Source organism: Vicugna pacos, chromosome 6, assembly GCF_048564905.1.
Source record: "Vicugna pacos chromosome 6, VicPac4, whole genome shotgun sequence".
NCBI lineage: Eukaryota > Metazoa > Chordata > Mammalia > Artiodactyla > Camelidae > Vicugna > Vicugna pacos.
The window spans coordinates 17601399-17613577 of record NC_132992.1 but is presented as its reverse complement, the minus strand read 5'-3'; the positions used below and the strand labels follow the sequence as shown (position 1 = coordinate 17613577).

At 40.3% G+C, this 12179-nt stretch overlaps 1 protein-coding gene across 1 annotated transcript in view; it reads right to left on the bottom strand.

The window, feature by feature from the left end:
• The window catches only part of FBN1 (fibrillin 1), a 238547-nt gene that overhangs the window by 11255 nt on the left and 215113 nt on the right, over window positions 1-12179 (bottom strand). Inside the window, exons 60-62 of the mRNA XM_072962489.1 lie at window positions 10591-10707; window positions 10232-10360; window positions 9466-9585 (exon numbers count right to left, since the gene is read on the bottom strand). Of these exons, the coding sequence (XP_072818590.1) occupies window positions 9466-9585; window positions 10232-10360; window positions 10591-10707 (366 nt within the window). The remainder of the gene's footprint in view (window positions 1-9465; window positions 9586-10231; window positions 10361-10590; window positions 10708-12179) is intronic.

The following is a 12179-nucleotide window of genomic DNA, read 5'->3' as shown; positions in this document are numbered from 1 at the left end:
CTAATTGTGGTTTTGACCTGCATGTCTCTAATAATTAGTGATGTTGAGCATCTTTTCATGTACCTGTTTGCCATCTGTCTGTCTTTGGAGAAACTTAAGTCTTCTGTCCATTTTTTGATTAGGTTTTTTTTTTGATGGTGAGTTGTATGAGCTGTTCTTATATTTTGGGTATTGACCACTTGTTGATCACATCTTTTGCAAATATGTTCTCCCAGTCCATAGATTGTCTTTTCATTTTGTTGATGGATTCCTTTGCTGTGATAAAGCTTTTAGGTTTGATTAGGTCCCATTTGTTTATTTTTGCTTTTATTTCTTTTGCCTTGGGAGACTGACCTAATAAAACATTGCTACGGTTTATGTCCAAGAATGTTTTACCTATGTTCTCTTGGAGTTTCATGGTGTCACGTCTTACATTTAGGTCTTTAAACCATTTTGAGTTTATTTTTGTATATGCATGACAGAGTGTTCTAATTTCATCGATTTACATGCAGCTGTCCAGCTCTCCTGCTCTCCCAACACCATTTGTTGAAGAGACTGTCTTCTCGCCATTGTATATCCTTGCCTCTTTTGTTGAAGATTAACTGACTGTAGGTGTGTGGGTGTGTTTCTGGGCTTTCTATTCTGTTTCATTGATCCGTATGTCTTGTGCTGAGACCACGTGGTTTTGATTACTATAGCTTTGTAATATCGTCTGAAGTCTGAGAGTTGTCTCCAGCTTTGTTCTTTTTCCTGAGTATTGCTTTAGAAATTCTGGGTCTTTTGTGATTTCATATAAATTTTAGGATTATTTGTTCTTAGTTCTGTGAAAAATGTTATGGGTATTTTGATAGAGATCACATTAAATCTATAGGTTGCTTTGGGTAGTAGGGCCATTTTAACAATATTAATTCTTCCAATCCAAGAGCATGGAATGTCTTTCCATTTCTTTGAATCATCTTGAATTTCCTTTATCAATGTTTTATAGTTTTCAGCATATAGGTGGCTCACCTCCTTGGTTAAATTTATTCCTAAGTATTTTTTTGATGCACTTTTTAAATAGGATTTTTTACGTTCTCCTTCTGATATTTCATTGTTAGTGTAAAGAAATGCAACAGATTTCTGTATATTAATCTTGTATCCTGCTACCTTGCTGTATTCATTTATTCTAACAGTTTTTGTGTAGCGTCTTTAGGATTCACTATATAGAGTATCATGTCACCTGCAAACAGTGACAGCTTTACCCCTTCCTTTCCAATTTGGATACCTTTTCTTTCTTTTGTCTGATTGCTGGGGCGAGGACTTCCAATACTATGTTGAATAGAAGTGGTGAGCGTGGGCATCCTTGTCTTGTTTCTGAATTTAATGGGAAGGCTTTCAGCTTTTTATTGCTGAGTATTATGTTGGTTATGGGTTTGTCATAAATGGCTTTTATTATGTTGAGATACTTCCCTCTATACCCACTTCGGTGAGTTTTCATCATGAATGGATGTTGAATTTTATCAGATGCTTTTCTGTGTCTATTGAGATGATCACGTGGTATTTGTCATTCCTTTTGTTATGTGGTGTATCACAGTGATTGATTTGTGTATGTCAAACCACGCTTATATCCCTGGAATGATTCCAACTCAGTTGTGGTGTTTGATCCTTTTTATGTATTGTTGGATTTAGTTTGCTAATGTTTTGTTGAGGATTTTTGCATCTGTATTAATCAAAAATATTTGCCTGTGATTTTATTTTTTTGCAGTGTTTTTGTCAAGTTTTGGTATGAGGGTGATGGTGGCTTCATAGAATGAATTTGGTAGTGTTCCCTCTAGTCTTTTGGAAGAATTTGAGAAGGATCAGTATAAGTTCTTCTTTGTATGTCTGGTAGAATTCCCCAGTGAAACCACCTAGTCCTGGACATTTTTTGGCAGGGAGTTTTTGTTGTTGTTGTTTTTGTTGTTACAGATTCTATTTCACTTCTAGTAATCAGTCTGTTCAAATGATCTGTTTCTTCTTGACTCAATTTTGGCAGGCTGTGTGTTTCTAGAGCTTGTCCATTTCTTCTAGGTCCAATTTGTTGGCATATAACTTCATAGTATTCTTGTGATTGTTTTTTGTATTTCTGTGGTATCAGTAGTTATTTCTCCTCTTTCATTTCTTACTTTGTTTATTTGGTCATCAGTTTTTTCTTCTTGGTGAGCCTGGCTAGAGGTTTGTTGATTTTATTTATCAAAAAACTAGTTCTTGGTTTCTGGGGGGAAGGCATAGCTCAAGTGGTGGAGTGCATGCTTAGCATGCACAAGGCCCTAGGTTCAATCCCCAGCACCTCCTCTAAAAAAAAAAAATGAACTTAATCACCTCCTTCCCCCAAATTAAAAAAAAAAATTAGCTCTCGGTTTTATTGATTTTTTTCTATTTTGATTTCTGTTTCCTCTCTGATCTTTATTTTTTCCTTCTGCTGACTTTCGGTTTTATTTATTTATATTTTTAGGTGGTATATTAGGTTGAGATTTTTCTTATTTCTTAAGGGAGTCCTTTATTGGTGTGAACTTCCCTCTTAAAACTTCTTTTGCTGCATCCCGTACATTTTATAAGGTTGTGGTTTCATTGTTGTTTGTCTCAAGGTATTTTCTGATTCCTTTGATTTCATCTTTGATCCATTGGTCTTTTTTAGTAGTATGTTGTTTAGTTTCCATGTGTTCATTCTTCCCCCATTTTCCTTTCTGTGGTTGATTTCCAGTTTCATACCTCTGTGACCAGAAAAGATGCTTGAAATAATTTCTATACTCTTAAATTTTTTGAGGCTTATTTTATGACCAGTATATGGTCTATCCTAGAGAATGTTCCATGTTCACTTGAAAAGAATGTATTCTGGGGTGGCTTTTTTGCGGGGTGGGATGTAGTGTCCTGTAAATATCAATTAAGTCCACCTGGTCTGTTGTGTCATTTAGGAACTCTGTTGCCTTACTGACTTTCTGTCTGCAAGATCTGTCCACTGATGTCAGCTAGGTGTTAGTCTCCTATTATATTCCTGTCAATTTCTCCCTTTACGTTTGTTAGTATTTGTTTTATATATTTAGGTGCTCCTATTTTGGATGCATATATGTTAACAAGTATAATATCCTCTTCATGTATTGATCCTTTTAGTCACTATATAATGTCCTTCTTTGTCTTTCTTTATGGATTTTGTTTTAAATTTTATTTTGTCTACTATGAATATTGCTAACCCAAGTATTGTTTTTTTGTCATTTCCATTTGCATGAAATACCTTTTTTCATCTTTTCACTTTCAATCTGTATGTCTTTTTCCCTGAAGTGAGTCTCTTATAAGCAGCATATTGTTTAAGATCTTGTTTTTGATCCAATCAGCTACTCTGTCTTTGGATGAGAGGATTTAGTCCATTGACATTGATAGGTATGAACTTACTTCCATTTAAAGCCTTGTTTTCCAGTAGATTTTGTAGTTCTTTTTTTAACTGAAGTATAGCCAGTTAAAATGTGTCAATTTCTGGTGTACAGCACAATGTCGAGGTCACATGCATATACATACATATATTTGTTACCATGTTCTTTTTCATTAAAGATTATAAGATATTGAATATAGTTCCCTGTGCTATAGAGAAGAAATTTGTTTTTTTTAATCTACTTATATACATACAGTAGCTAACATTCACAAATCCCAAATTCCCAATTTTCTCTCTTCCCACCCTTTCTCCTAGGAACCATAAGATTGTTTACTATGTTTGAGAGTCTATTTCTGTTTTGTAGATGAGTTCATTAGTGTCCTTTTTTTTTTTTTTAAGAAATCCCACATATGAGTGATATATGGTGCCTCTCTTTCTGGCTTATTTTACTTAGAATGACGATCTCTGGGTCCATCCATGTTGCTGCAAATGGCATGATTTTATTCTTTTTTATGGCCGAGTAGTATTCCATTGTGTAAATATACCACAGCTTCTTTATCCAGTCATCTGCCAATGGACATTTAGGTTGTCCATGGCATGGCTATTATAAATAGTGCTGTTATGAACACTGGGGTGGATGTATCTTTTTGAATTAGAGTTCCCTCCAGATAAGAGTGGGATTGCTGGATCATATGGTAAATCTATCTTTAGTTTTCTGAGTAATCTCCATACTATTTTCCATAATGGCTACACTAAACTACATTCCCACCAGTAGTGTAGGAGGGTTCTCTTCTCCACAGCCTTTCCAGCATTTACTGTTCATGGACTTTTGAATGATGGCCATTCTGACTGGTGTGAGGTGATACCTCACTGTAGTTTTGCATTTCTCTGATAATTATTGATATTGAGCATTTTTTCACATACCTATTGGTCATTTGTATGTCTTCCTTGGAGAATTGCTTATTTAGATCTTCTGCCCATTTTTGGATTGGGTTGTTTTTTGTTATTAAGTTCTATGAACTATTTACGTATTCTGGAAATTAAACCTTTGTCAGTCACATCATTTGCAAATATTTTCTCCCATTCCATAGGTTGTTTTGTTTTGCTTATGGTTTCTTTTGTCCTGCAAAAGCCTATGGTTTAGTTAGTTTAATTTTTAACAGATTTGTTAATTGTTTGCTTTTATATCTATTGTCTGAGTAGACTGCACAAGGAGAACATTGCTAAGATTTATGTCAGAGAATGTTTTGCCTATGTTTTCTTCTAAGGTTTATCATGTCTTATATATTTAAGTCTTTAAGCCACTTTGAGTGTATTTTTGTGTATGCTATGAGGGAGTGTTCTAACTTCATTGATTTATATGCTGCTGTCCAGTTTTCCCAACACCACTTGCTGCAGAGACTGTCTTTTCTCCATTGTATGTTCTTGCCTCCTTTGTTGAAGATTAATTGACTATAGGTCTGTGGGTTTATTTCTAGGCTCTCTATCTGTTCTATTGATCCATACGTCTGTTTCTGTGCCAATACCATGCTGTTTGATTGCTGTAGCTCTGTAGTATTGTGTGAAGTCTGGGAGGGTTATTACTACAGCTTTGTTCTTTTTCTTCAATATTGCCTTGGCAATTCTGGGTCTTTTGTGATTCCATATAAATTTCAGGAGTATTCGTTTTAGTTCTGTGAAAAATGTCCTGGGTAATTTGATAGATATGGCATTACATCTGTAGATTGTCTTGGGCTATATGGCCATTTTAACAATGTTGGTTATTTCAATCCAAGAGCATGAGATATCTTTCCATTTAAGTCATCTTTAATTTCTTAAATCAATATTTTGTAGTTCTCCATGTATTAAGTCTTACCTCCTTGGTCAGATTTATTCCTAAGTATTTTTTTGTTTTGGATGTGATTTTAAAAGGAATTGTTTCTTTACTTTCTTTTTCTGCTATTTCATTGTTCTGTATGTTAATCTTGTATCCTGCTACCTTGCCAAATTCTTTTACCAGCTCTAGTAGTTTGGAGGTTTTAGGGTTTATAGTATCATGTCATCCACATAATAGTGACAATAAAAGTGTAGTTCTTCTTAATTCATTTGTTCTTTTTGTTTTCCTTTTGTGGTTTGATGGTTTCCTTTTGTATTATGCTTGAGTTCCTTTCTTCTTGGTCTTTGTGAATCTATTGTATGTTTTTGATTTGTGGTTACCCTGGTTTTCAAGTATATTGACCCACAATAGTATCTACTTACTTTAAAATGGTAGTCACGTAAGTGCAAACACATTCTTAAAGATCTACATTTTTTGTTCCCCTCCCCCAACATTGTCATGAACATTACATCTTTATGTTTATTCTTTTGCTGTTAATTGTAGTTATAATCACTTTTATAAAATGTTTTAATTTTTTTTAAAATCTATGAACTGGCTTATTTAAGTGATCTTCAATTATTTTATGTATTTGCCTTTTGTATTGTGACTTTTCCCTTTCCTAAAGATTCTTGCTTTTCTATTTAGAGAAGACCCTTCAATATTTCTTTTAGGGTAGGTTAAAATTGCTATACTCTTAGTTTTTGCTTGTTTGAGAAATTATTTCTCTCTCTTCTATTCTAAATGATAATCTTGCTGGGTAGAGTATCCTATGTTGCAGGTTATTCCCTTTTAGGACTATATTATGCCACTCCCTTTTGGCCTGCAAAGTTTCTGCATAGATATTGCCTGATAGCCTTATGAAGGTTCTCTTGTAACTGACTCTTTAACTTTTGCCATTTCAATTGTAATATATCTCAGTGTAAGTCTGTTTGGGTTCATCTTGTTTGGGACACTCTGTGCTTCCCGCACCTGGATATTGGTTTCCTTCCTTAGGTATGGGAAGTTTTCAGCCATAATCTCTTCAAATATGTTTTCAATCCCCTTCTCTCGAAACTCCTATTCTGCATAGGATGGAATGCTTCATATTATTCCATAGGTCTCATATGTTGCTTTCATTTTTTTTCATTTGTCTTACTGTCTGCTTTTCCAATTGGGCAATTTCCATCATTCTATCTTCTACGTCACTTATCCCTCCTTCTGTTATTTAGTTTGCTATTCATTTCTTCTAGAGTGGCTTTTAGCTTAGTAACTGAGTTTTCTAATTTCTAATTGAGTTTTCTAATTTTGACTGCTTCCCCTTTATAGTTTGTAGTTTTTTTTTTTTTTTACAGTAACCTGCAGTTATATCAATAATCTTTAATTCCCTTAGCAGTTTTATTACCTCCTTTTTCAACTCGGGGTCTAGTAAACTAGTGAGGTCTGTCTCACTTGTTCCTTCAAGAGGTTTCTCATTCTTTTAATTGGAAGTAGTTTCTCTGTTTTTTCACTTTACTTAACTTTCTCTGTCTCTACAAATTTAGGAGAAGCATTTATCTACTGTGGTCTTGAAGGTCTACTTTGGGGAGCATCCCTGTGTAGACGGTGCAGGTCCACTATTTTTGGTGCAGGGGCCAGCCGTATCTTTCCCCAGTGTGCTGGCCCTTATCCTCTTGATAGGGGGTGTGACTACTGTTGTGGTGTCCAGAGCCTGTATGGTATATTGGGTGGGGTCTCCTCTTTGTTCTGTGGCTGTCACAGCCCTGTCTGGGAGGGGATCTGCTCCCAAGTTGTTGAGTGCAGCAGCCCTGAGGGTCAGATTTGATAAGGCTCTGTTGCTCTTGAGTGCACGCTCTGTTCCAAAGGAGGTGACTGCTGGAGCAAGTGAGGCCTGTGTGGTCACAGTGAACCTGCATCACCTGTGCAGGTGTCCGTGGTTCAGCCCAGAAGCAGACCAAGGTTGCGTTGTACCAGTCCTAGTGCTTGGCTGTGCTGTGGACTGGGCTGGTGCTGGGGGTCGGGGCACTGTGGCTGCAAGAATCAAGGTGGTTGTGTTGCTGCCTAGGACTTGGGCTGCCTCTGTGGCGGTCCTCTCCCATGGCCTGTCTGCCCCAGATCCAGCCCCAAGCTGGAACCGTGAAAGGAAGGGCTGTGTATTCCTCCCAAGGGCTGTCTGCTGGAGAGGCATTTCTGTGGCGCCACCCAGTGTGCACTGACGGTCTGTCTCAGCCAGACCTGTCCCCACTGGACCCGACCCCACCTTGCGAGAGCTGACAATGAGCTCTGAGGTGCAGCCTGGACTATACCACCAGACCTCTGGGCTGTCTCCATGCAGCTAGAAAGTCCCCTCCCAGGGCCTGTCCTCCCCAAATTCAGCACCTGGCCACTGCCCACACTAGCAGCCCCACACACGCGCCTTCTGCACTGGTAAGTACAGCGAGGTGGCAGCTGCCAGTGCCTGCCTCTCCCTGCCCTGGCTGCTGGCAAGCCAGCACAGGCACATTCCTCATTAGCAGAGTCCAGGCCCCTGCAGCCCCTCCACCTGTCCCAGCAGTCCTACCAGCGGGCAAGGGGCCTTCCCTCCTTCACAGACCCCTACCAGGGGTGCTGGTCCCATCCTTCGTCCTGATGCTTTTTTCCCCATCCTACCCAGTTACATGGAGATCTTTCTTGCAGCTTTGGTTGAAGAGGAGTTCTTCTGCCAGTTTCCAGTTGGTTTTCTGTAAGAATTGTTCCATGTGTAGATGTATTTTGGATGTATTTGTGGGCGGAGGTGAGCTCCACATCGTCCTATTCCACCACCTTGATCCTCTTTTCCCAGTTCTTTAATCGACTTGTTCCTCTACACGTCCCAGTCAGGAGATGACCTTCATGGGGCCACAGCAGGATCTCCAGGCAATGAGGGCATGACCGTCTCTACTATCTCTGGACTGAGTTTAGAAAGAGGAGGGAAAGGCCCAGCAGTGGTAGACCTCACATCTTTCACCTTTCCTCCACAGCTCCAGTTTCACTCAAGGCGCCTACATAATAAGGGGCAGACAGGCTCATATGCTGGGTGTTGAATCAACAAAGCTCACTCTGGAAATTCTGTGAACAGTTCTGTCAGAAATGGGTAATTAAAATCCGTTCTTATTAAAACCAGACAGTGAGGCGGCGAGGCTGTGCGGCCTGAGCTCAAGCACTGGGGTTATCTTAGCCCATCTTACTCACCTCTGCAAACCTGTGCTGTGTAAAGAATCAAACCAGATGAGAGGGACACACTTCTGATAAATGAACACACACCAAACCTGTCTTCATTTGGAGTAAAAAGTCAAGCATCGCAATGTGGAGCCACCACCCAGGAGGCAGTCCCTTCGTTGTTGCTCAGGAGGGTTCTGTGGCCAAGAGTTTGGAGCCAGGACACATCCCCAGAGCGCCAAGCTCACGGTGCTCCTTGCTTGCTGAATGAAAATGCAAATGAACGTGACGCTAGAAAGGCAGATCTAAATCACGAAGTTAAGAGCCTTGGGTTCTAGTTCTGGTCATGTCACCGAAGAACTGGTGAGGACAGACTGTTTTTCCCTCCCTGGGCTTCCAGGCCTGCATCAGTAAAACACAGGGCTTGAGCTAGACGGACTGGGGTCCCTCTAAACTCACAAAGTTGGCATTCTCTGATATGCATTAAAGAGTTATTTTCCAGAAATCGACACAACGTTGTAAACTGACTAAACTTCAATACAAAACATTTTTCAAACAGTTGTTTTCCCACGACACTGTGGAATCAAAAATGACTATTTCGATTTAATGAGAGAGCCTGTGGGAGTCCCTTCCTGCAAAATCTTGGCTGTGTTTGCTGCTTGCACTCTGCCCCAAAGATGTATAGCGCTGAATGGAACCACCTCTGCAAACTCAGGCCAAGAGTTGGTCATAATCGCCTCTGGCTGGCTGAGAGTTTTTAGTCAGAAGCAGGATTTTGTTGGCCTGCTAAGGTCAAGAGAACTCCGGTGTGGGCTGATGACTAGCAATGAAGCAGAAGAGAAAGGGGACAGTGGGAATCAAAGAATTCTGGGGGTGTTTCATTTCAAATGCCCTCAAACAACCCTTTATCATTATTTTTTCTTAGTTTGCTATTTTGCAAGGACTATGAGTTCCCTCTGGTCTCAACCAGGTCGGGACAATATAAATGAGTATTTGTTGCTTCAAAGGCAAGTTTAAAGTTTTCAGAAAGAAAGGGGTACTCTGACTGATAGGAGCCGACAATTCATCTTGTTAACAAGGGAAAACTACTTGCCAACACACTGGTTCCACTGGTAGTGCTGGAGGTAGCCCTGGGGGCAGCTGCACCTGTAGCCCCCGATGATGTTCTGGCAGCCGTGCTGGCAGCGATGGTTTCCTTCACACTCGTCCACGTCTGGGAAAGAAGGCAGAGTCACCTTTAAGTCACATCAGCGCTTGATTCTCTGACGCAACATGCACATGCGTGCTAAAGTGAAAGGCAAGTTTAGTAGGAACTCTGACCCCTAAAAACTTACTCTACCACCCAAAATTTTAAGCATATCTCTTCTGGAGCTTTTGGTAAGCCCACAAAGAAAAATGATGAAGACATTAATACAAGGCGCGAGCACACTCCATGGGCTGGCTGTGCGAATTATCCGTATTTCCTTATCTGTGCCAGGATTAGAAACTGAAATGTCAATATAAAGACAAGATCCCCCAAAATATAATTGAAACCTCGAATTACATATTAGCAGAAGAGTTACATTCTTCACATTTTTAATCTACCTTGAGTGAATCCTTTTAAGACTCTGGCTCCGATGACTGGAAAACTAAACTCAGGGATCTAGTTATTTTTCTTGACTGGGTCACTCTTTATGAAGCAGGAAAAGCCTTGATACACATAGGGAAAGCATGTGTTCTACGGGACCCGTGCAGACAGACAAAACACTTCCCATCCTCAGTCCTGATGTCCCACAGAGGGGGCTGGTGAGGTGCTGGCAGCCACTGAGGCCACCTCCATGAGGCCCAACCAGCTGGATCAAGCTGAGGGCTCCACCCACCTTCACAGCTGGCACCAGTCTGATCAAGTGAGAATCCCCGCTGGCATTCACAGGTGAAGCTCCCAGGAGTATTCTGGCAAATGCCCTTAGCCCCACACAGGTTGATGTCAGTGGTGCATTCGTTATTATCTGTAAGAAGCAGTGGGGAAAGGAGTCTTTGTGTTGTTTAAAAGGAAGAGAGAAGGGTGGTTTGCTCAGAAAAGGCCAGATACAGCCAATAACTTTTCATATACATGGATGCACATACACACAGACATGTATTCACATTTTTTTGAGGTTACTCTTATTCCAACAGCAGAAGCACTCAATTCCTTGGAGGAACAGCTACACTCCATTTGGGGTCTCCCCCTCCCACTTACCAATGCAGGCTGTGTGGTGCTGGGTAAATCCAGGAGGACATTTACATGTGAAGCTGCCAATGGTGTTAACACATAGGAACTGGCAGTTGTGCTGCTTAGTTGCACACTCGTCGAGATCTGTAAGAAAATGCAAGACGGGCCGTTGGAATTGAGCTGACAGCCCGGGACCTAGAAGCTGCCCTACGAAGCAGCTCTGAGTTTTCATTTCTATGTCTCAGATGACCCTGGCCAGCACAGAGCCACAGCAAATGGCTAGGAGGAACCCAGGAGATAAGGGCCTGAAAGATAAAAATATGGTTTCAGTCTAGACCAAAAATGCAGTTCTTCAGGGGAATCCAAGGAAAACCCAATTCCCTTCAGTTATAGGAATGCAGAAATTGCAAATAAATTATAAATTTTAAATTACAAAATGAAACAAGGATCCTTAAAATTTTCTAGAGCATTGAAAAGATCTATTCAAGCTGAAATATAAAAAGAAATGTTGAGCTTGGTTCTTTTCTGTTAATTGTTTTTAATCTTCTCAAATGAGGTGGTAAACCAGATCAAACCAAACCGAACTGATGTCTTTGCTTAGAGATTCTCCTTTGGATAAAACAAAATTGAGCAATCAGGAAGGAAACAAAGGAAAGAAAAAACTCACTGATAAGCTAATAGCATTTTTAAAAAACTGTCTACAGTATTTATGCAACGTTATTTTCCACTTCTCCATAAAATCCTCCACTTTGACCAGGCCGCCGCCGTCCTTACTGCTGGAACTTGTAGGCTCATTCTCAACTCCATTGCTATTTAAAACCATCATGAGAGACAAAGTGTGTTCCAGCTTTTAGTTGACTTTTAATTAAAACTTTGTGTGTGTGAATGCAGGAACCTGCCTACTTTTCTCCCTGCCTGGCTGGCTGCCATCTGGCCTGCCTCCCTCCCTCCCTTTCTTGGGATCTTCTGTCACCGCGTGCAGAGCTGTGCTTGGAGCTGCAGCTCTAGTTCCTGGCTAGAGTAATATCTGGGGTGGCCCTAAACTGAGAGAACTGCCCGTATTTCTCTCAGTGCTGACATCTCTCAAAACTGAGCCAATCCTGTGCTCTAGCCACAGCTGGAGAGTTGCTGTGTCTGCTTGTCTGGTTTCTGCATTATTGACACCTGTATGTCTCCTGCCAGCAGGTGGCCTCTCCTCTCTATGACCCAAGGGGCCTCGCAGAAGTCTACCTGCGAACAGGTAAGGGCGACAACTCAGTGATTTCTTACAGTGCTGTTTTATCATTACACTACATTAAGAACAGCAACACCAGCTGTTTGCGCCTCCAAGAATCTCTCATGGGGCTGCTCCCACACTTTCCTAGGACCATCCTTCTAGCCTCTTTTAGTTTCAATAGTATATATATCTACACCACTCATTTTGGTACTTAGTCACATGTGCCAGGTAGGAAGGAGAATTTAGACCTTACGAGAAAAATAAGAGAAAGGGACTTATATTGGAAGTAGATCTGCAAAAATCATACAGCTGCGTTTTGTATTCCTAAAACCATAAAAAGAGCATTAGAGATGCTTTTTGATACATTGTGAGAGAACATAATTACTACTGTACATTTTGT